At 36.7% G+C, this 24,938-nt stretch overlaps 1 protein-coding gene across 2 annotated transcripts in view; it reads right to left on the bottom strand.

Moving 5' to 3' along the window:
- The window catches only part of LOC146168305 (uncharacterized), a 37,898-nt gene that overhangs the window by 4,834 nt on the left and 8,126 nt on the right, over nt 1–24,938 (bottom strand). Inside the window, exons 11-26 of one of the 2 annotated variants that reach the window (XM_083388995.1) lie at nt 24,191–24,238; nt 23,910–24,101; nt 22,673–22,855; nt 22,441–22,578; nt 19,701–19,835; nt 18,473–18,607; nt 18,126–18,395; nt 16,330–16,599; nt 15,934–16,203; nt 14,985–15,254; nt 14,671–14,805; nt 6,234–6,368; nt 1,305–1,439; nt 741–875; nt 490–624; nt 248–382 (exon numbers count right to left, since the gene is read on the bottom strand). In XM_083388995.1, coding sequence (XP_083245121.1) covers nt 248–382; nt 490–624; nt 741–875; nt 1,305–1,439; nt 6,234–6,368; nt 14,671–14,805; nt 14,985–15,254; nt 15,934–16,203; nt 16,330–16,599; nt 18,126–18,395; nt 18,473–18,607; nt 19,701–19,835; nt 22,441–22,578; nt 22,673–22,855; nt 23,910–24,101; nt 24,191–24,238 — 2,721 coding nt within the window. The remainder of the gene's footprint in view (nt 1–247; nt 383–489; nt 625–740; nt 876–1,304; nt 1,440–6,233; nt 6,369–14,670; nt 14,806–14,984; nt 15,255–15,933; nt 16,204–16,329; nt 16,600–18,125; nt 18,396–18,472; nt 18,608–19,700; nt 19,836–22,440; nt 22,579–22,672; nt 22,856–23,909; nt 24,102–24,190; nt 24,239–24,938) is intronic. The other variant, XM_083388996.1, reaches the window with a different exon arrangement.

Raw genomic sequence — 24,938 nt, 5'->3', positions numbered from 1 at the left:
TATTTGGCAAAATAAAATAGCCAGCTACTCGATATAATGGATAATTTTGGATTAAAACTTCGAAATTCCCCCGGTTGAGAACCACTGGTTTAAAGCTTTTAAAGAAAGCGGCCAATGTTTAAACAGGGGATTTTATCAATGCTTTTTGCAACTTGTCCAACTCAAATTGCTGTATACAGAGATATTTTTTTAAGTTAATTAAACGTACTGGTTAACCTTCTTGTTTTGACTTAAACTAGGCTTTAACCTTGAGTTTCAGCACCGACAGGAGGACAAAATTTGCCAGCGCCGACTTTTTCCGTTGAAATGTATTGGAACCTCACTCTTGTGCCATCCAAACAGTCACTCCAGTCTGCCCATGCTAATTCGCAATCGATGCACTCTGGATTTACAAAGAATTTATTGGTAGACGATAGAATCTTCAATTTAGAGTTAGTTTTTTTGCAATAATGCTAAAAAAATAAAAACATAACTATATAGTATACTTACCTTCAGTTTCAACCTGCGGATCAGGGCAACTTTTTCCAGCCCCAACAGTCTCATTAACAATTTCTTGATATCTTTCTCGCTGGCCATCAGCACATTCACTCCAGGGTCCCCACTCCATTAAACAATTCACACAGTCTGTAAGAAATGAAAATCATTCTTTTTTTCATTTCACGCATATTTGACACCAGAAGAAAACAAGCTATATCACATTTAAAATTGACATATACTGCACAGTTCTATGATAAAGTAACCTTCAGTTTCTTGGTCAAGAAGAGGACACGGAAGCCCAGCACCTGAGGCAGGCACGGTAACGACTTGTGATCTGTCTCGCTGACCGAGAGAGCAGGGTCCCCACTCGCCCCAAGAAACCTCACAGTTGGCGCAATCTTTTTCAGAAAGTATTTTGTGAAACAAGCAAAAATATTTTGTTCAATTTCTAATTTAACAACTCAACAATGGCCAATAATGTTTCTCGGTTAAAAAAAGTGTTAGCTGATGTGGTCTATTGAATATGACTTTTTTTAAATGGATTAATTGAATACGTTTCAGTAAAATTGAATTATTTACGAGAGGTAATTATTATTACATAAAACACCAAGTTACTATTTGCTTGGATTTCGATATTTCTTAAGCGAAATCAGAAATGGTACGCGTTCACCGATTTGGTAATTGTTATGAAAATAAATTGATTGCTACTCTAGACTAGGACATTTTTCGGTTAACGGAGTTAGGTCCTTTCAGAATGACTTGTTAACAACACTCATATCTATACATACAAGTAATATATCTATGTTGAAATAGCGTAATGTACATACTCTCAGTTTCGATTTCTGGCCTCGCGCAAGATTTTCCAAGACCTATCTTTTTGACTAATACAAATTGTGTCCTTGATCTCGAACCATTTGAGCAGCTTTCCCATCCGCTCCATTCCAATTCACAATCAAAACAATCTATTAAATATAGAAGGCAGCCAAAAATAGTTAATAACTAACCGCGTAAAGATTGTAACGTACAAATCTATTGTCGGCCTAAAAGCATCATAAAAAAATACTAAAAGCAACATAAATTCATCAATCTTAAGACAACTAACGGTTAGATCAGGGGTGCACAACCTGCGGCCGTTGACAGTAGGGGAGATGTGGGACCAGCGGTTCAATTTTGAAGTTTTTTCATCTGCAGGGTTTATTTGCGTCGTAAAATGGGATTTAGAAGTCTTAACATGAACTTTAATCTATCCTACAACATACCACAGCATTTAACTTAAAATGTCAGCACAGAAAAGTTGTTTATTTTGCATGCCAAAAATGCTACTCAAGTGAACCATTGGTCCCCCACCCATGAAGACTATTGGTTCAAGGGTTGGGGACCACTGATTTTAAAACATCTTGTTGAAGAAGAAGAACTCAAACACTGTCAATTATAATTACAATTTTCATCTGCAATATTTGCTAATTTATATTTATTACTATATACATGGTCTTGTAGTTTAATTCATAGTTCCGTATTATGTCGCTTTAGAAGCAATTGTGACGTCATCACTATCGTTTGTGTGTCTGTTAATACGTTTAAGGCTACCACCAACTTTAAAGTTTAGGGATGCTGTAGAAAATTTGCTTATTTGGGTGATTTATTTATTCGGTAAGCGAACAATACTGCTGATTCACTGATCCAATGGTCCCCACCGGGTTGTGAACCACTGGTCCCCGTGACAGCCATTTGCACTTGGCATGGCCTGAGTTGAAACTTATACTAGCTTTTCAGGTGTAATATTTGCCATCAACTAACCAAAATACAAGAGAATTGTTCCTATTAAACCACATTCATTAAGCGCTTTGCTCTAGTACAAGATACAATTTCTATTAGATGTGAAAATTTTACTTTCTTGCCTCAAAAATCGTTTTATTGTCTCAAATCTACACAGATTATCGTCTTGTTCGAAAACTCGTAGACAAAGATGGCGTTGAATCTCGATACCACATCCAAAATTTTAAATATCTATTTTAAATAGAAAGGGGAAAAAAGCTCCCGAGTCACTTGTCCCTATGATCCACTGGTCCCAGATCTCCCCTAACTTATGCGGCCTTGCACATGTTTGAAACACCATTGTTGGCGGCGGCCATACGTTAACATAAACTTTTGGTTCACTTGCGGAAATTAGGCTTCTTAAATTGGTCTAGTAAACAGATCATTGTGGTGTAGGCCAGGGGGCTGGGCAGACATATGCCTACAGTTGCCAGTCTTCCGGTTGGCTAAGATCAGTGTGGAGTAGAAATGCAAAAATTGTTACGGCACAATACATGACACCGTGGCTTACCACATTATAAAGAGCTTAATTATAGTCGAGCCCTGGTAGCTAACATACGAATATCATATCTGTCTTAACTAGGTCTCCCAATAAAACTGGTAGAAAACAGCTTGTAATTAGTTTAAAAACCAACAGATCTGTTGAGCCAATTGGAAAGGGGCAGTTTTATATACCGATTTACGACAAATAGGCTAAAAAAGGTAAGAAACGACATAACGAATTCGATTGCATAAGACCCCGATCACAAGTCGGAAATAAGTTTCCTGTATTTGCAAAATTCTTGCCAGAGGTCCAAATGATTGACAAACGTTAATACTTGTATTCGAATCCAAATTGGATTCATATCCAATTCTGCCGTTTATTTCGGTTAATTGGAACGCTATAATTTAATGTTTTAACGTCGATGGTTGCTCCTAATTCTACATACGCGAGTGGCAAATTAGATAAAGGCCTGGCGCCGCCGCGGCGGCACATTTTTAGTGCTTGTTTTAAATATAGCAACGTAGTGCGTCGTCAGCGATTTTTTGGAAGAACAGTTCCCTCGCGTTTAGCGATAACCTTCGACGCATAATTAAGTGTCAATCAAGCGTTATAGGGCGAGCGACAAACGTGTATAAGCCAGGTGCAGAGTTCGCAATTTCCTTAGCTGCGTTAAGTTGAAAAAGTAAAATTCTCTGTAAAACGTACTGGACTGCTTGACTGCTGGCGTTGGAAAAATGCGCTACAGAGTTAGAGTTTAAACTTAAGGTTAACTTTAGGCCAATATTCAGCAGTACATATTTGACTTAATAGATCCCGTTAGAAAAAAGTAGAACTGACACATAACAATGTTTTACGAAACTGCCGATGTGCCGAAGAGTTCATTGCATAGAGTTGCATGGACTCACTATATTGGCAAAATATTAAGTTCTTCCAACAATCTGGACACGCATTAAAGTTTACAGAACTTCTTCGAATGACAGTTGTTAGGAATGTTAAACATTTGGGAGATTATTATGTTAATTACAATATACACATGTTAGAAAATATTAAGATTAATCTCTCCCCCAAACAAAATCGAGGTTGAAAAATAAGTTAATAAAAATATACTGGGATTCGATATTCTTCATTCGTTATTCTAGAATCGAAACCTAAAGTTTAGAATCCCGTGGGATTCTACTCTGAACATCCATAATTCCGATATAGATATTTTAAACAGAAAGTATTTCAGGATATGATTACAAATGAATAATACCATGGGCGGATCCAGGGCCACGAGGCGATGCCACCCAACTACATGTTATATTAATTTTAAGCACCTAAATGTAAACAATTTTAGCGCTTCAAAAAAATCTTTTTCGATTTCGCAAGATGCGTCGGCTTACTACAAATGCAATCCCAGCCAAAATATCTAGTTAACGCAATGTTTGCTGTTTGTGCAAGCCTATAACGTCTTTCCAATGCGGCCAATGTGCCATTGAGTAACATCGATCCAAATTATAAAACAAGTTAAACACAAAGTATGCCTTTTTTGAGTCGTGCGAACTTTAACTTGATTTCTTTGCAGCCATTTAGCTGTGCATTCAATAGTGGTAATCGTTTTTATGTGCCTAATGCGGCCACTTCCGTTCTAAGAAACCTCTTGCCATCTATCAACTTTATAGTTGCAGCTGCAAACCAGGTCGTTCAAAAATACGCTACTTAGGCTAACAAAAATTGGACGTTAGAAATGATGTAATGGACACTGATACCATCCTAGTATAGGCAGGGCTACCATATTTTCAGCACCCATAAAGAGGACGTTTTTTTGCTGGTAAGTAAAACGAAAGTAGAATTGTTACTTTTGAGTTTAAAGACGTTTTATGCTGATTTTGGGGATGTTAGGTTGTTTCGGGACTTTCCGATTAATTTTTGATAGGAAATTGGTATTGATTGCTGACTCGAGCGCAAATATTGGTCTATTTGTTGCAAGCGCGATAGTTTTGCTGTTGGCGGCTAAAAAAAAGTTATAAATGACGATTTAAAATGCTGCGTTTTAAAGTGAATAATCGCACACATTGCTTTATTAATGGGCTATTTTACATGTGTGGTCCGGTTGCAAATTTCCTGGTGCAATGTTTGTTATTTAACAATCAAAAAGGTAGGGCTGGTAGGGCAATTTGTTGGAAAACCTTTTTTGTTAAACCAGCAACTCAGCATATTTCATGGCTACAGTAATTTCACCTAATCCGTCAGAAATTAGTGCATTTCTAAGCAAAAAGGCTAGCGACAATTACTGCAGCAAAAGAATCAAAAAGTCCGACTTCCCAAATCCAAACCCTAACCAAGAACCAAACCCAAATGAAGTGCGTTGATTTAATAATCATATAAACGCTTCAGGTCCCAATACCTCAATTTGTGACGTAACAATCCTATATACCATGGACGAGAAACTATCTTATGCCCACACGAATTTGGGCTTTTTTGCCAGCGTTCAAGTAATTATTAAATTAACGCACATTATTTGGGTTAGGATTCGGGTTAGCGTTTGGGTTCAGGTGGGTCGAGTGTTACTGATTCCATCTCTCATTTTTGTTATCTTTTGTGAATTTTCAGCGTATTTTTTCAATTTATCTACGCCGGGAGTTGACCTAAAGTCCAAATTAGTGCATTGCCAGGACCTCAAGGTCTAAAAGTAAGACTTTTCTGCCCTTGGATGCCCTAATTATCGTAGACCTCTTTGCTTAGAAATGCACTAATTGCTAACGGATCGGGTGGTAATTTTTTGGAAATAAATACGTCTCGCCTAGAAGTCTTGTTGAAAGTATAAGCAACTAACTCGAAATGCGAAAAAAAGGACATTTGGGGCATTTTTAGGCGTCCTCGGAGGACCATTCACTTTTCTTGAGAAAAGAGGACAAACCCTCCTAAAAGAGGACATATGGTAGGCCTAATATAGGGTGAATACCGATGCTAACACTTGGTATCGGTTCGATATTATGTGACATTTTTACTGGCGGTTGTGAGAAAAATAGAGAATGCTAATGCGACCGTACATAGCAAAAATGTTGTGCACCCCTGGGTTAGAAGTTCTGTAAAGTAGACTTCTATTGAAGAGAGTTTCTGCGCGAAAAAAGGAGTTACCATATCAATAAATTAAAAAAATGATATATCAGTGAAAAAAGCTAAGTTTGGTACTGCCAAGGACGAATAGCGAATTTAAGTAAATTAGGGATATGCACTGCTTCGTAGCCTATATTTTGCACAAATATACTAGTCTTTTACCAAAGGCTGTATTATTTTAGATAGGTAAAACGAGGAAAAATGTTAAAACAAAACAGTAAAAATAAATATCAAAAAAACAAACAAAGTTTTGTTGTAAATCGGGTTATGTTTAGTTTCTATGGACATTGGACAGTAATTAAAGTAAGGTGTAGTTACTAGGAAAGATATGTGGTTTAATCCTATGCATAAGGTGCACCTTCAGTTTCCGTCTGCAGATCTGGGCAAGCTGCTCCGACGCCAACAGGTTCACTGACGATCACTTGGCTTCTAACTGCTTCAAAGTTTTTACATTCTTGCCATTCACCCCATTCCACAATGCAGTCTCCACAAGCTATACAGTATAAAGATGTATTCAATCATTATCAGTAAATTTTGTTACATTTAAGCACATTATATCAAAGAACGAAAATATCCAGCCTTCACGTGTGACTACAGGTGGGAAGGAGTGGTTTGCCACGGGGCATATTTTTAGTAAGGATCGCTTAGTAAGGACAATCACAAATTAAGTGGTATGGTATAGCGTTAAAAAAATCACTCACTCGTTGGGAGTTTACCCATGAAAAAACGAACAACATATTTATGGTTTCACCATGTATTAATATTTTAGCCTTTTAATCGTAAACTAACAATTATTTCATATTTTGTGGGTTTTGCCCCCTTAGAATGACCCAGACAGGGTTTCGGTCGTTCTGTATATTGTTAGGGTACATTTTGTAGGCGATAATATATCATGTGATTCGTATAAATAGGTTTATTTATCGGGGCTACTTTTTAATAAATTATATTTTTCAATCACTTTTATTGTTTAAGGCAGTGGTCGGCCAAATTGTGAGCCGCGGCCCAAATGTGGGCCGCAGAGGCATTTTAGTGGGCCGCGAGCTGTTTTTTAATAGTTTAGTTTAGTCATGTAATTGTGGGCCGCAAGGAACTTTTTAAAAGTTTAGTTTAATAAGGTCATTATAGGCCGCGTAATCGTCTGAATTTTAAATGTTGGTGTGGCTAAAAGTTGTTAATTGGCACCATTGTTACATCACAGTTGCATTGTTAAGTCTAACAATACTGGTATGCGAGGCAGGCGTAATTATCTTCAATTATTGGTTTTCAAGGCGAGGCTCTTTAGAGATTGAGAAAGGGTAAGGTTGGCCACTGCAGTTTGGCAAAAGTTATTCTAGGAGTCACTGGCTAACCGGTTATCTTGGAGGCGTTAGTATAAACTAAATATTATGTTCCATATTTTGTTTAGGCTAGGGTGGGTGTGTTACATTTAGACGTAGGATCTGCTTTAGAATTAAACGTTTTAGACAACGCCGTATACTATACGGCAGGAGTGTTCAAATGATTTCTGCCATGATCCGCCACAGTTAAACCTGACAACATGATGATCCACCAAATGCGAATAGTATATTGGTCACGCTTTAATTTTATGTGCCCTACAACATGTTGATAACTTTGCAAAAGTCAAAACTGAAGTGTGCTACATCAGCAAGATTGTTTCAGTGACAAAAATGATTAGTTGGTTTAACTCAGGGGTCGGCAACCTTTTTCTAGTCGCGGGCAACACCAAACTCAGAACTAAGAATTGTGTTATTAAAATGTTAGAACAACTTTTAATCAGGCGGACCTTGGATCTTTTTTTCACTTTAAAGCGTGTTTAATTACATTTGATGAGGCAGTAAAGTGTTGGCGCAAAGCGCGAAAAAAGGCGTTTGTTTGGTTTAAAATTCGAGCTCAACGTCGTCATCCATACTACTAATGAAAAGTGTAATAAAACTACTTCGAAGAAACGCGATAAGTTTAATAGTTAATCTTGTTTAGGTTTTGTTAACCTTTCTAAGTCAGGGCGCACGTGGAGAGTGAATCGAGCGCGATTTTAATTAGGTATACCAGCATTTCTTTTGAATTTCTTGTAAGTTTTTATTAAACTGCCGAAAATAAAAAATGTTAAAAAATATATGACCAATATTTTTTAATACGTTTTCCGTTAACGGCAACGAAGCGCCGATCTAGTTCAAAAGACAGCATCAAAACGTAAAAACAAAACGTTGAAAAGATCCGGAACCGGATCGCGATCCGCCATTTCAACATGACCGCTATACGGCGTATAGTGCAGGCAGCAGGATTTAGATTACTTCTGAAGACGAATCATGTCTGTTTCGAAAAAGAGAAAAGTAAATAGAAAAGGGAATAAAGAATGGGAAAAGAAATACTTTTTCATTGAAAGAAAAAGTAATGATCCTCAATGTGTTATTTGCAGGGTCGTGCAGTCAGGGGAGGCAGGTGAGTCAGTGCCTCACCTGTCAACATCTGGCAAAGCAAAATATATATCAAGCAAAAGTTATATCAGTTATATCTCTACCGCAAATTTTACGTTTCTATAGCTAAAGTGTGCTTTATTTTTTCTTCTATTTCTGTTGTGTCATTCATATCAAGCGTTCACGCGGTCAAAATCGTTGAAATACGCTAAGTGAGGCAGCGCCAAGCCGTGGCTCAGTTCAGATCACAGAAGTGCTATGCACTGCATTATGCGAGCCTTTTTCTTTCGCTAATTCTCTCGGAAAATATGATGAACGATTTAGCTAGGATTTGAGGCATGCCTCAATTGTGACGTTCCGGCTATGAAACCTTTTTCTGACCAGCTTGAATGCCCGGTTGCCCGCATAGTACGTGTACTTCTTGTAGTGTAAAGCTCTAAAGTTGAAGTAATAAATAAAGGCAGACCTGTTGCAAATTTTAAACTTTTGCATCAGACGACTGGACAAAAGAATAACACTGAACTTTCAAAGAGATTGGTTAAAAAGGAGGATATGTGTAGCTGTCATAGGCGTAGCCAGGGGGGGCATGGTCACCCAAAAATTTATAAATATTGTACTCTTAATAATAATTTGTTTTGTAGCTTTTATGAGCAGTAACCTACCACAACAGTCGATCACAGGCATGCCACACCTTCGATTGTCATGCACTGTTACGTCATAAACGATGTAGTCATATTAATACGTTTGCTATATTAATGTAGTTTTACTACTTTTTAGTCGTTTTGTTTTTGATATCTGAATGGTTTTTGAGTTTATTTATTTTTTTGTTATTACCGGTACGATACCGTTTTTGTGGTTGTTAAAGAAAAACGTGACTCGAAAAAATTTGTGTCTCACCATCTAGGAACCTCACCGCACGTCACTGGTTATTTGTTATCAGACAGCATCAGAACAAAAAGAAGGAAAATTGGAGATCGTGAACTATATTCGTGCACATCTACTTCACCGTCGTCAATTTCGTGTTTTGCTTGATGAATATACAGATATCACTGACAGATATCACCACGTCTAAATTTAACGAATTAAATGTTAATTTGCAAGGTAAGGGCCTTTTGTTACGTGACATGATGCAGAATATTAATTTTATGAAAAGAAAGTTAATTCTCTTCAAACGACAGTTGCAAAACGGAGATCCTACTCATTTTCCAAACTTGTGTGTAACTGACGAAAATGAACAATTTTGTAAAGAAGAAATGAAGGCATTTGCACAAAATATAAATCACGTTTATGAAGAAATGGAGAAAAGGTTTTCTGAATTTACCGACCTAGGTGTCTCTGCGAAATTAATTCGTAATCCGTTTGATAATGATGCTAGACTTGAGGCCAAATGAAGATGAAGTAAGAGCTAAATTTTAACTGGGGATAATATTGCAACTTCAGTAGCCTATGACGAAAGTCTCCAAAGCAAAGCCCAAAAAAGCGATACCAATGGTAATTATAGTTCATCTGTCTTGAAGTTTTGGCAGGAGCTTCATCACGAGCAATTTCCATACTTGAAAAAAGAAGCGAACCGAATTATATCACTGTTCAGCACTACGTATATGTGCGAGCAGCCTTTCTCAGCAATGAAACAAATAAAATCAGCTCGCAGAAACCGCTTGCAGGATACGAGCCTGAAAAACTTACTTGTTGCCACAACAACAAACTTCCTTCCAGATTTTGCTACTAGCGAATGCAAACAGTTTCACTTGTCGCACTGAATGGTTAATAAAATAAGAAAATACTGATACTTTCTTAGCTAGCTCCGCTAAGCCTGACGATTAAAATGCTGTGTGCCAGTAATATCGGTATTTTGTCCATTTAGTGTCAAATTTTACGTATTGATTTGCTTTGGCTTCAACGGAGGAAACTGACATTACGATTTTTGCTCTTTTGTTTTGCTATCGTTGTTTAGTTTTCTTGTAACTCAAAATTCCTGTTAAAAACGCAATTTGTCGTTTTTGGTAGTCTGATAACTGAGAATTGCACTGGTGCCAATAAGATTTTGTAACAAGCTAGTGCGTTGTACAAGCGATTAATCTTTGGCTTTAACATTAATTGGTTTTGTTGTAGTGCTTTAACTTAGTGGGCCGCCAACAGGTTTTGGAAAAGAATATTGGGCCGCGACAAAAAAAGTTTGCCGACCACTGGTTTAAGGCTACACCTGCTCTATTGTTCTTTGGCTTGTTTTTGCATATGGGACGAAAATTTCCACGTTAACCACAGATTAAAAAGGAGTAGTTAGGCAATCGATACACTTTAATTGCTGGTATTTTGATAAAGACTACGCAAAATTATTAATTATACTAATTTGGCTACAATTGTTTTTTGTTATATTGGTATTTTAGACTTTTATCCCCTTAAAAAAATACTCCCTAAATAAATTAGTTTCTGTTTTTCCACCTCATCAATAACTGATCACATCTGATAAAATTTTACTTATTATTTTGGCCGAAAATTTATTTTCGAGACATATCTTGTTTTTGCTGAAATTCTTCTTTGGTTGGGTTTGTTTGGTTTGTTTCAGACCGTTTTTTGTCCAGAGTTTTACAGGTAAACTATAATTTGGAGAGACTTCAAAAGTCCATACAAGATGGAGGCGTATATGTAGATGAGCCTTTAAGGGTTTAGAAGCCTATTTACCCAGGGGCCTTCAGCTGGGGGTAGAAATTAGAAACAAAATAAGACGTCATCGTAAAATTGGTTTTAGCTCTGTACTCCTACCTAGCGGTGGCAATATTTCCTAATAAAAGGATCTGGTTAAAACGACACCGGTTATACAGACTGTCTCGCGTTAATACGCGACAAAGGGGCACTTTTAAAACAGCGAAACAGATTCCGCCAAAGGAGTACATTTTGCCTTGGGACGCCAGACACAAATATGTCAATATTTACAGCCGAAACCTAAACATATTCCCTGCCATCAGCTGATATATGCAATATGAAAACTGACCATTACGTTTTTATAAGCCTTTAGATTTGTGTATTTATATTTTTATCATTAATGCATTAGGCAAACCATAATATAATCAATTCTTTGAAACGTATAACATCACTCTAAAAAACACGTACTACGGTATGTTATGGATTCTTCACTAAAAGCTAACATTGTTTAACGTTGTAGCCCTAGTATGATTTAGCTCGTTTTAATGGAATCGTTGCGCAATTCTATAAGATTTACAAAAGTCAACTTTGTATCTCATGCGGCCCTTTGTAACAAACTTGCCCATTTCGGTTTAAACGTTTAAAAAACGATTTTCAATTGAAAAATCATTTTTTTCAAATTTAATGTCACAATAATAAGTCAATTGCAGTCTTAGGATTTTAGGAAAATCATTTTTAAAACGAAAACACAATTTATCAGCGTCTTTCATCCATTATGTCACGGTTGGGCGCACAAACGTTTGACGTATTTTTCGCAGCTGCAGTTTGGGGGTGTTTCTACTGTTCTGTTGTGAAATGATTTTTGGTTGGCTGCATTATCTTGAAACTGATGCCTGGCCGCCCTAAACAGACACCGCGTAACGCAATATAATTGCTGTTAATTGTCGCGTACAAACTGCAGTGATGTGGTTCTAGTGACCTCCAATGCACCTCATTGGAACAAAAATACGTAATGAATAGCGAAACATAATAATCAAACCGAATTAGGTTACGCTTAATCAGAACCGGAACCTTTTACGCGCTTGCGATTACCCAACAACGTTTATTTATTGCTTCACTAGCATAAAAATATTATTATTCGCAAGGATTAGGAAGAATTACAATTTTGAATTTTAACTGGAAAAATTATTACACGAAAACTGCAAAACTTTTCGCTTGCAATGGTAGAATATAATGGGCAATTATAAAACGAAATCAGACTTTGAATATAACGCCACAAATTTTTTGTGATCTTGGAAATTTCGTTTCCTGTTTAAAAGAACTAAACGAGTTTGCCGCAATCTATTAAGTGGAACATGCACTAAATGTTTTATAAATTTACAGAGCAAAATATTTTCACTTTTAGCCAAAACACACACTTCAAAGAAACATTACAATCTCCATTACCAGGATTATCATTTAAAACGCAAAGGCTGGCATAAGTTATGTTAAAAGCCTAATATTGGACAAGATCCATTATAAGTGTGGTACATATTTTTCACAGTTTTAAGAAGAAAATGTAATTTTTGAAAAATCGCAAAATATTTTGACTATATTGTTAAAAGCAGTCATCTATTTATACAACGAAGATGATACACACACAAGTAAACAAAGCAAAATCTGTTGGGGAATACTATTTACTAGGGTTGCCATCTTTTTTACGTAATCTCTGTTAAACAACATGATGGTTTAAGGGGCATAAAAAGGCCGGAAACGTCATAACGTTTTCAAATTTTTAAGAAACTTGCTGTTGTCACGCGAAAGAGACCGCAAACAAGCAGCTTAAGTTAAGTGTTTTTGCGCAAAGCGCGAAAATGTTTTTTTAATTGTTTTTATGTTCATTTTCTTATTTAAAAACGGATTTTGTTAATTGTGCCTCAAATAGTTTTGAGGGTTTATAATCTGTTACTCATATAGTTAACCTTTAAAACTTGACATATTCGGCTGTCATCTTTAAAATTTATGTTTATTATGTAAATTTGGTTTATAGGTTTAAAATTATGAGCGGGTCCTATTTTTTCGTTATAAAATAGTGTGACGTTAAAGTTATTTGAAGCTCTCTACGCCTACCTAGCGACAGTAATATACCTCCCTTTATTAAGTGGTCGCCACTATGCTAGTTATTTAAGTCAAACCGCTAGTAAACCATAAAAATGATACTACGAATCCCTTTGTGGTTTTGGCCCAAGGGTTGGGGTAGCATTTTTTTAAAGGGCGTTTAAAAAAAATTTAAATATTATTTTGTTAATGAAATATTTACTCCCGGGTGGAGAATGTTCGTTTATCTTTGGTTTCGGGAGAATCAAACATATGTTTTTAATGGATTACAATTTTTTTAATAATAGGGGGGAAATGAGTTTTTTTTTTGGTTTGGGGGGAGGGTGTTAAATCAATAGGCATTTTTGTTTTGTGAAATATTTGCATCTACGTCAGAAGTGAAGGCAGGAAATTTTCGGCCCATATTTGCTTTTGCTTGCAGAAACAAGACAGGAGAAAGTACAACTTAATGTAAAGCGTAAAACGAATAAACCAAAGTATAATACGTAATACTACAAAAACTAACCTGGTAGAGAACTATATTTATAATGACCCAAATATTAAAGCACCCATGAAAATAAGGCCCTGAAAAATACCCCATGACAAAATATACAACAACCGCAACCCTTTCAAGTTTAATTTAATTTTAACATATAATCTTCCAACACTAAAGCATTTTCCTCTAATTCATTGAAAAGTTTTTCAACTCGTAGCTCCATAATTTATAAAAACAATTGCACATTTTTTATCCTGCGAATTGACAACCTGATTGGAGAGCATGAAGTAAACGAACGAGGAAAATTTCAATTTAGCCAATGCGTTGCACGGAAGACAAACACAAAATTGACATCAAAAAAGTATTTAAGAAAACTCTCTGGGTATTCAATATTACCATGTAATAAAGCGTGATGTCATATATTGAATAGTGATGTTTTTGAAACTTTCTAATGTTAAACTCGATGAACTACCTCACTCGAAATTACTATCATGGTGTGACGCTTTGTACAAGTATAAATATATAGCCAAAATGGTTTTTGAAGTGTTACGTTTCAAGAGACCCTTAATGGACAAACGCTCTTCGGTATTTAATCTTTTTGTTTTCTACAAAGGAATTAAACCCGGCCTACAAAGAATTACCAACATTGTATTCCTGAAAAAATCATGAAGCCATTGGTAATTATGTAAGAATTAAATTCGGCTAAAATAATACAATCCCTCTATATTACTAGAGGTTTAAGACAAGATATCAGTACCGAATCCTGTTTTGAAAGATATTGTTGCCACGAGGTAGCGATAGAGACATAAATATATTTTTGCGTTTTAATATGACTATAAATTACGGCACATTGCTAATTCAGCCGGTGAGTTGAAAACTACCGAAATCAATCGGCCTTTGTTGTGCAATCAAGTACAGACCAGGTAATCCTGCTTGAGGTAAGGTTTTAACTCACGATCTAGGCAAAACCTGAACAGTTGCTGTAATGTCTGATTTAAGCACGCCTGTGGCCGAACTGGTGAGTTTTAACCTCACCATAGGCTATCTCTGCCTAGTCTTGTTTTGCTTGAAGCAAAATCCTTATTGAATCAAAGGTATTCAGGAATATCCCTTGCCAAAATCACGAGGTAAACAAAACAGCTAACTATCAAAACTCAAGTTCTTACATTCATTTTGACTCTGTAACTTCGGACAAGCTTTACCGGCACCGATCCTCACAGCTGTGACTTCTTGGGTTCTTGATCGTACTTCGTTAACACATTCACTCCATATTCCCCATTCGACGTGGCAATCCTGGCAAGCTAAAATTTAAAATGTTCACAAACAATTTAAAATGACTATAATGCGATTAATTCAGTTTTTAGTTTTGAGATTTAAAAAAAGACGAAACTCTAAGATTTAATGAACTCTAAGATTTGACTTATGGTAATTAATTAATTTGGGTGTTTAAGTGTTGATAAACACGTAACAAGGCACTTACGTTCAATTTGAGTTGCTACTTCAGGACATTCGGCTCCTGTTCCTATCTTTGCAATAAGCATATGCTGTGTTCTGGATCTAGACCCATTGGTGCAACTGCTCCAACCACCCCAGGATAGTTGACAGTCGACACAAGCTTCTTCCTCTGAGCTCAATTCGGGACAAACCTGTCCGGCCCCTACCACGTCTTGGACCACTACTTGGGAACGCGATCGTTTGTCATTCGAGCACTCGCTCCAAGGTCCCCAGCCCACGGTACAATCGACGCAAGCTAAGCGAAATTTTTTTATAAATTAAAAAAGAATAATCTTCCTGCTATTTTATACAGTTCATTTAAATTTTTTTATTTTTGCCATAATATCAAATATGTAGCTTGATAATAAATTGCAAAGCCAAAAAGGTCGATTAGATCGATATTATCTTGGTTAAGACGTTTCGATACGAGCTTGAATCATCTTCAGTTAATGTGACTGAGAAGCCATTCAAGCAACACTTATAAGAGATAGGACGCAATTGTTATCAGTCTGAGTTTCGAAAGTAGGAGCATAATTTAGCACCCTTCAGTCGACGTTTAGTTCGGGGCTGCAGTTATGCGGCGCTTCTTACATTGGCCAAACCCGACGGAACCTGTTAACGAGGTCAAAGAACATAGGGTCGATGAAAAATCAGAGGTTTGCAGGCATTTTTTGTAACATTCCGACCATAAGGTTGATTTTTGCAAACCCGAAGTTCTCGGATGGGCTTCAGACGTTTTTAGATTGCGGCTACTCGAGTCGCTATCTAAGACTGCAGCCCCGAACAGAACGTTGACACCTTATCAACACCGCTGTAATCGAGATGATGTCGATCTACTCAACCTTTTGGTCTTTGCAATTTATTATCAAGCTACATTACAGATCCGTACATAGTGTACCAAAATCAAACATGTAGAAATTGAAAATAATTAATACCTTCAGTTTGGATTTTAGGTTCAGAACACTCTTTTCCTGCTCCAACATTTGCAACAAGTGCATATTGCGTTTTGGACCTTGAACCATCAACACACTCTCCCCAGTCACTCCAGGAAAGTTGACAGTCAATACATTTTTCTTCCTCAGATTGCAATGTAGGACAAGCCTGTCCAGCCCCTACCACATCTTGGACCACTACTTGGGAACGGGTTCGTTTGTCATTGGAGCACTCGCTCCAAGGTCCCCAGCCCACGGTACAATCGACGCAAGCTAAGCGAAATTTTTTGTAAATTAAAAACAATAATCTTCCTGCTATTTTATACAGTTCATTTTTAACTTAAATATTTTTATTTTTGCCATAATATCAAATATGTATAATTTGAAAATAATTACTACCTTCAGTTTGGTTTTGAGGTTCAGAACACTCTTTTCCTGCTCCAACATTTGCAACAAGTACATATTGCGTTTTGGACCTTGAACCATCAACACACTCTCCCCAGTCACTCCAGGAAAGTTGACAGTCAATACATTTTTCTTCCTCAGATTGCAATGTAGGACAAGCCTGTCCAGCCCCTACCACATCTTGGACCACTACTTGGGAACGGGTTCGTTTGTCATTGGAGCACTCGCTCCATGGACCCCAACCCACCGTGCAGTCGATGCATACTAAGAAAAAATCGTAAATGTTGGGTACAAATGGGTAGCGGTAGGAATACGCTTTTAGGTGGAATGCTTTGACATTCTTTCAGTCTAACTCAGCGCTTCTCAACCGGTGCGCCATGGAAAGGCTGCCAGGTGCGCCGCGAGCAACAGGAAAAAACAATTTAAAATATAAAACGTGTATTTTTACTTTCTTAGTAAGCTTAGCTCACTGAATCCACAGTACTTTAAAACAAAAAACACCATAAGACCTACAAAGCAACAATATCTAAATCAGATAATCTATATTACCATAGTACTAAGACCACCGACATAATAACTCCAAATTCGCAGTAATGACCACGACAGAATAAGATCTAAAATAGTCTAGATAAGACCTGAACATGTCGAATTAAGCCCAAAAGTAATCGAAATAAGACTTAAATAGACAAAATTACGAAAAGACTGTAGGGAAAAGGTATGGGGTGATTGGGGGACACCTGTTTGGCATTGTCCGTTTGCTGTCGACATTTGTGCGCCGCTGTTTTGGCCCCCATTTTTCCCCCTGTTTGGGCTTATGAGCGGGTTGTTGGTGGTGTTAACACTTGGGTTGGGGTTAAAAATATTCGGGGAGTTAGTGATAGTTATGGATGGTGTTTGGGGTTACATAAAAGGTTGTATATGCCTTATTTTGGCCATGTAGGTCTGATTCCGATTTTGTCATTATACGACTACCGGTATTAGGTATTAGCCCTATTTACGCCCTATTACTAACTGTCTTTTATTCCGAAGTTGATGTTTGCTTATTTTGGTTTCAAGGCTGGAGTCTCTTTAAAGATATGCAACTATAAAGCCCATATAATAAAAAATTGCAAGCATTTTAAGAGAAATACAGGTAAACCTAAAAAATTTCGCGCTCGCTTCGCTCGCAAGTGCGGCGCCACTTTTTCAAATATCACTAGGTGCGCCCCCAAGTAAAAAATGTTGAGAAACACTGGTCTAACTGTACAAACACTGCGATCTTTGTTAATAAAGTGTAAAAATTAAGATTTTACGGATCACTTGTGCAAGCTCAATTTATTGCCTAAAAATTTTAAATACATCCATGCTTTTTTTTCAGGCATTCACAAGATTGTCTTTTGCCGTCAGTGAATGTTTGTCACATCACAGATCAAAGGCACAACGCAAAGACAAAGCTTAAAAGTACTACAATTATCCAAATTAGGATACGTTTAACGCACCTTTTTTATTTTAAAATCGTTTTGTCTATTTTAAGAAAACATATTCAGTGCCGTGTTGTACTGTAATCCTTTCTATCCACAGCGGCCGTATGCGGCCCTCCAGTGCAATTCATGCGGACCGCTTTTACTTTGACAAACTAAGCACGAGGTCATACCCCAATGTTTTTAGTTCATGTAACCTAGTTTGAAAAAAGGCGGTGGGCCGACTGATTCACGATGGCGGACCTTGTTTAGGTCATTGGTTGTAAAACACTGCTGTAAAGCATAAGAAATGAAACAATTAGGTAATCATAAATAAAATTAAATAAATACCTTGGGTTTCCTGACCGGGTTCTTGGCATTCGGCTCCTGCTCCTATCGCATTTGTGAGAACGTACTGCAATCTGGATCTAGACCCATCTGTGCAACTGCTCCAATCGCCCCATGATAGTTGACAGTCAATACAAGCTTCTTCCTCTGAGCTCAATTCGGGACAAACCTGTCCAGCCCCTACCACGTCTTGGACCACTACTTGGGAACGCGATCGTTTGTCCTCCGAGCACTCGCTCCAAGGCCCCCAGCCCACGGTACAATCAGTGCAAGCTTAGCCACAAAAATATGTAGTGTTTTTATCGGTTTGATTACAGCAACAAGTCAATTACATTTTATCTTCGAAATACCTTCAGATTGTATGAGAGGCTCTGGGCATTTATTTCCGGCGCCAACAGGTGTTACGCTTATCACTTGAAGTTTCTCTCTTTGGCCGTTGCTGCAATCTCCCCACTCACCCCACGTCATTTCGCAATGTACACAATCTTGAATAAGGGTTTTATATTTTTACGTAAGAGTTATTCCGGCTTACACTTTTCAAGGAACATAATTATGTATATATAACTATTTTTTCGCTTTTTTCGCATTACAGTGTTTACCAAAAAAAATCCGTGGAATAATTCTAAAAGTTTTGATTAAATTAAATGAGCAAAGACATGGTATCGAACGAGTTATAAGTTTTTTTGTGTGCCCAATGCGTAATGTCTTCTTTCAATTTGGAAATAAAATGTTCGCGTTTTAGACGGTTCCTTGGTGTATTTTCTATGTATGAATATCTCCGTAAGTTTGCGACGTCACCTTCGAAAAATATATGCATCCTCAAATAAAAATCTTGGAAGCTATCGTTACACCGGAAATACGCGAATGGTCAAGATGTATCAGCAACATTTTGGGTTTTGTTTAAGACATTTTAACGCTGTAGGAAATACTGACAATATTATAACGCTCTAGTAACACTGACAAGACAACAAGATTGGCTCGAAATGGGAAATAATTTTGAATTTAAATAGATTAAATTGTAAAAGCGCATATTGGGTTGGGCAATTAAATTGTTATTTATTTTGGCTGTAACATTGCTATGGACAAAAAGTACCAAGTCGAAAAATATGCTCTTATGAGCTTTCAGTTGATATAACGTCTAATTTTGGTATAGTAAAAAAGGTCGCTATCTTAGAGTTACCTTATGACACCAAAGGATATGGAATAAAAACTAGAAAAAATAAATAAATAAATAATTAAATGAAATAAAATTTATTGGTCCAGGATTAAAAAAAGCAATGTTTTTTTTCATTTGAAATCTCTGTTTCTATTTAACGATTTGAGAAAGGCAACAATTGACGTATAACCCATACTTTCTGGGTTTATTTGTAATTAAATATTTTAAATTTGTAAAAATTTAAGCAATACAATTTAGGGTCCTATCTATCAATTAAAAAAGGTTTAGTCATTGAAGCCAGAACAAAGTTCACTACCTCAATACAACAATGTTGTGGAAAAAACAAAAATGTGTAGATGGTAACCCAAAAGATCTGAGAATTAATCTTACAGATTGAGAATTAATCCTAAAATAATATTAACCTTCTTCTTCAAAGTCTAACGGAGCACATGGAATTCCACCGTTCGATGCCACCGTAGCAACCACTTCAGATCTTGACCTCAAGCCATCTTTGCACTCCGACCATTCACCCCAAGTAACCTCGCAATTGGAACAAACTGAACATAAGTATCACAGGTAGGCAACATCATAAAAAGAGTTACGATAGTCAAACTTTTGTATTATACAAGTCAAAAGTCGAGCATATGGTTGACTTGAAACCTTTGTTTATTTTTTTGTACCAGCTTAGGCATAACCAGATATAGCTTTGTGTAGCATGGTTAGGCAAAACTTCAGCTTTTTGATTGCATATGGAAGGTTGAAAAAGGTAACAATTTACCATAGGTGCTCCCAATCTCCCATCATATAAAACAGGGGTGTTCAAATGATTTCTGCCATGATCCACCACAGTCAAACCTGACAACATGATGATCCACCAAATGCGAATAGTAAACATATTGGCCACGCTTTAAAATTTATGGCGCTTTATTTATGTAAATGTACCCTACAACATATTGATGACTTTGTAACTCAGAAAACTCTTTGTGGGCCGCACAAAATGTTAACTGAGAATTGTGTTTTTTAAATGTTAGAACAACTTTTAATCAGGCGGAACTCGAACCTTTTTGCACTTAAAAACGTGTTTAATTACATTTAAGAAGGCAGTAAAGTGTTGGCGCAAAGCGCAAAAAAGGCGTTGTTTGGTTTAAAATTCTAGCCCAAACTTCGTCATCCATGTTACTAATGAAGAGTGTAATAACACTACTTTGAAGAAACGCGATAACTTTAATAGTTAATCTTGTTTAGTATTTGTTAGCCTTTCGAAGTGAGGGCGAACGTGGCGAGCGAAGCAAGCGCGATTTTTTTAAGTATACCGATTTATTTTAAATTTCTTGCAAGTTTTTATTACATTGCCGAAAATCCAAAATGTTAAAAAATATATGTCCAATATTTTTTCATGCGATTTCCATTAACGGTAACGGAGTGCTGATCTAATTCAAAGACCGCATCAAAACGTAAACAAGTTGGACGCAGTAAGATCATTCGCGCAAAGCGGGAAAAGTTTTCGCCCTTAGGTAGTTAAAATAGTCAAAAAGTATTTGAAATGGACTCGTATCTAGTCAAAGAAGCGGCGGACTGAATGAATTTCATTGGCTGGGCGCATGCGGCCCGCGGGCCGTAGGTTGCCGACCCCTGTTTTAGACTTTAGGTCTTACAATAGCATCGAATTGGGGCTTTCTGTCGCTTACTGATATCCTCAAACGCTCACAAAGATTAGCATTTGGGGGTCTCGTTCTATGCTTGATTTTTTTTACAAAATTCATTAACACTGACAATTGGTATTCACATGAAAACACTGTAGAAAGTTTAATTTTTTAAGACTACATTAGAAGATCCGCACAAAACCCTGAAAAGATCCGGAACCGGATCGCGATCCGCCATTTGAACATGACCGATATCAAATATATGACAAAGACGTGTGAAATAAATAAAATTACAAAGTAGATGTTAATGTTTGAAACATGATAATAAGAGTCATGCTGTTGATAGCGGCTAACGTTAGAAAAACAAACAGCGCATCTAATGGCAATATTGATATTTAACCTAAAAATTAAGAATTAGCTTTCATGTCCTGAGACTTTAATATTGCGAATCAGGCAAAAATATATTAATTGCAATCCTAAAATGAATTATGTTTCGTTTAAGCAATTTAGCAAATAGTGCTGTAATTAAAACAATAATACCACAACTTTATCATATATCACAGTTTTACTATTAGGGCTGTTTTGCGATTTAAAGATACAAAATAAATATAAACCGTTGTTTAAGGAAATTGAGGTTTACGGATTTATCGATCTGCCAGGTTCATTTATTTTAATAAGAATAGTGCGTAAAATAAAAGCCGTAGTCCCATGTTGTACTTGCCGTGATTTTATCGATTGGGAAATAGTGTAGCTTGCACCCATACGTGAAAAAAACATTGATTTACGTTAAGGTTGGGGTTAACGCTTGGTAGCAGTATTTTAAATTAAATTCCTAAGTTTTGCATAAATTCCATGCATTATTCCGAAATCTATATTAGTTATATCCGTATAAATAGCTTCAGTAAGTGCCTAAGCAGAACTGGGTAAAATAGGGCCACGGGCTGGATCGGCACGCCAAGCAACCTAATCCGACCCGCGGCTCATTTTTTCCAAACACTTTCGTTTTGCATCTTATTAAAAATATATTTCTAATAAGGGCCATCTTAATAAAAATATATTTCTAATAAAGAAGTAATATTATTAAAGGCTAAGTATATAATTACTAGGTTATTTGGTTATGTATAAAAATTTTAATTAATAAAAACAGATTTTGGTTTGCATAGCACTCAAATAGCCCGAAAAATGTTTTTTAATCCTGGATCCACCCATGCTTGATGTGTGAGGCCCACGTACAAGCTGCCAAGAAGATTGTGGCCCATTTTATGAGTTGCCTGACCAAAATGACTCACAATAAAGCGTTCTTTGAAGACCTCAAAAGGTATAGATATGCACCATATACTGAGATTGTTATACTTGTTGTATGTTTAGTATATTTCGTTATTTCCGTATTTTTGTATTGTAATGGGACGATGATAATGTATAGATTGCTATGGGGGTAGAAGGCGCATATAAGAATTTACAAGATGTTGAGCGACAAATTTTCTCACAGACTCCAGTTTGAAAACCACTGTAGTATTACCTTGGGACTGAACAGGAAGAACAGAAGGGCATGGGGTTTCATTTCCAACTGCTTCGGCTACAATGTACGACGGTCTGATTTTAGCCGTGCCATCGCATTCCGACCAAGTTCCGAATTCCAGTTCACAAGGAAGAGAAACTGTATGCAAATGTTGAGTTGCAATTAAACAAGCAAACATTGTAGTAAACAATTGAGTCAAAGCAAAAAATAAGTTGTAAAGTTGTTTTCTTACTTAGTTCACACAGCGGCTTTGGGTTGGACCATTGTCCAGTGTTTTCACATATCGAGGTGGGCTCACCCTCCAACTGGTAACCGTCGTTGCACTCAAAAGTACAGAATGAGCCGTACGTGTTACGATTTGTACAACTGAACTCACCATTCTCAAGAAGGTTAAAGTGAGGCTCGCAGAAAACACCTTGAAATAAATAGATCTCAATTTTACAATGTCGTATTGATTAGTTTGAAAATGAATACCTAATAATAAAATTTAATCATACATCTCGATCACGATTTCCAAAAGGATACAATTTTTTCGGAAAAATTTGTTGCATGGGTCTTTAATCAAGTTTGAAAATTTGTAAACATTTTACTTTCAATTATTTAATCATCCTTTTTTCACCAAGTGACCATAGCGTCCTAGGATCATACGCCACGACATAATGAATTTATCTTAACACTAGAGAAATGCACTTTTGACTTCGCTTCGCGCAAAAGTTTAGCGAAACTATATTTTTGGCTTGTTGATTTGTGCACATTAAAACCAAGGCTCTTCCAACTGATATATTTTAGCCAATTGAACTGAAAGTAGGCAAATTAAAAAAAAAAACATTGCGGTAAACCTCAAATAGGCTTAATGTAGGTTGGCTTACCATATGTCTCGTTTTAGTCGACAGTTTTATTACCTTGTCTCAGTGTACTGGTCAATCAACCAAAATTAACGCGCTTTGCCATTTAGTCAACCAGGATTTCTCTACTCTACTCTGCATGGATATTAATTTTCTGTGATTGATCTGTTTAGCCAACTTGGTTAGTGCTAATACGTGATCCGTGTTTTGTTTTCTTGTGTTGAAGTAGAAATGACTTTTACGTCGTCGCAGCGAGTATATAGTTAGCCCAGTAATATTAAGTGTTTTTTTGGTTATAAGTTTTTGCAAGGTAACTTAGATAAAATTCTCATTTTATCTGTTTGCCAACCTTTTTCGTAAAACTTTTTATGACGAATGTTGCATAGGAAAAACAAATAAATAAAGTCGCTTTTTCTCGCGCTAAGCACTTGACTTCTTAATTCGGCTCAAACAACCTAAATGTATTTAATCCTAATTATAAATGCCCGATCGCGGGTAAGTTTGACTGACAAAAACAGACTTCTGTAAGTTGCATGTTTTTTAAGGGAAGATTATATACCTACACCTAACATCCTGGAAATGCCTAGAAATACAACTTCTTAAAATGATGTAAAGGTAACTTACGAACGCAGCTGGGAGCATCCGCTGACCAATGTCCATCCGTAGTGCAAACAAGTCTATTAGCACCAGTCAAATAACTTCCCTCTTGGCACCAGAAGCGACACTCTGATGCGATGTTATTGGTTGAAGTGCATTGCATTCCGCCGTATTCCGGTGCTTGTAACACTTGGCAGTGATCCGGAATTTCTGCAATTGCTTTAAAACAAGAAAGCATCTTCCAAAATGGCAAAAAGCAAAGCGAGAGAAAATACCTCACATATAACATGATACTACTTTGTACATACGTGGTGGTGTAGGTTCGGTGGGTGCTGGTGGTGTTGGCTCAGATTCTTCTGAAACATTAATTTAAAAAAAAACGATAAGAGGTATTTGTGACGATATATTATTTTTTTACGAAATTTATCCCAGGAAGGCTAAACAAATTAATGTACTAAAGTCCTAAATAAAGTATTGGATGATGTAACCACTGAAGTAGTCACTGGCAGCCAACGCATTTCGTGTGGTATATTAGGCTAAAAGGGGTATTATGCAAAAACATGATTCACGTATATGAACAATGCAAGGTACAGTACGTTTTTAAGTTGGTTAAACAAAATTATAAAAATAACTCAGAATTTCTCAGGCTGTGCGTCGCGACGCCCTGGTGCGTGGTTTCAATTTTACAAAGGCGGTGTGCAATGATTCCATTTCGTAGTTAAACTCAACTGCGGTAAAGATTGCTTGCAAACATATTAGTATTAGTATTATTTCGTAATAAATGTATTCGAAATCAATGTTACAAGCCACAAGAGAGGCTGACTTTTCTATGATAAATATTTTTTTTTCTGTTTTAAAGAAACAAATAATTAAAAATTAGTGAAATTACAATTGCTGGGTGCCTTTAGAGTCCAATAACGTTTTACAAAGGCGTCCAAAATAAAAACGTTGAGAAAATCTGTAGTAGCCCGTTAGAAAAGATAAGTTAGGCCAATGCAGTGAGAATATTATACCACAATAGTAAGTTTCCCATAACGTTTTGGTTTTGTTAGTTTG

Source organism: Ascidiella aspersa, chromosome 1 (genome assembly GCF_963924565.1).
Source record: "Ascidiella aspersa chromosome 1, kaAscAspe10.2, whole genome shotgun sequence".
NCBI classification, from domain to species: Eukaryota; Metazoa; Chordata; class Ascidiacea; order Phlebobranchia; family Ascidiidae; genus Ascidiella; species Ascidiella aspersa.
The sequence above is the reverse complement of the archived record's forward strand: the minus strand, read 5'-3'. Positions and strand labels throughout refer to the sequence as shown.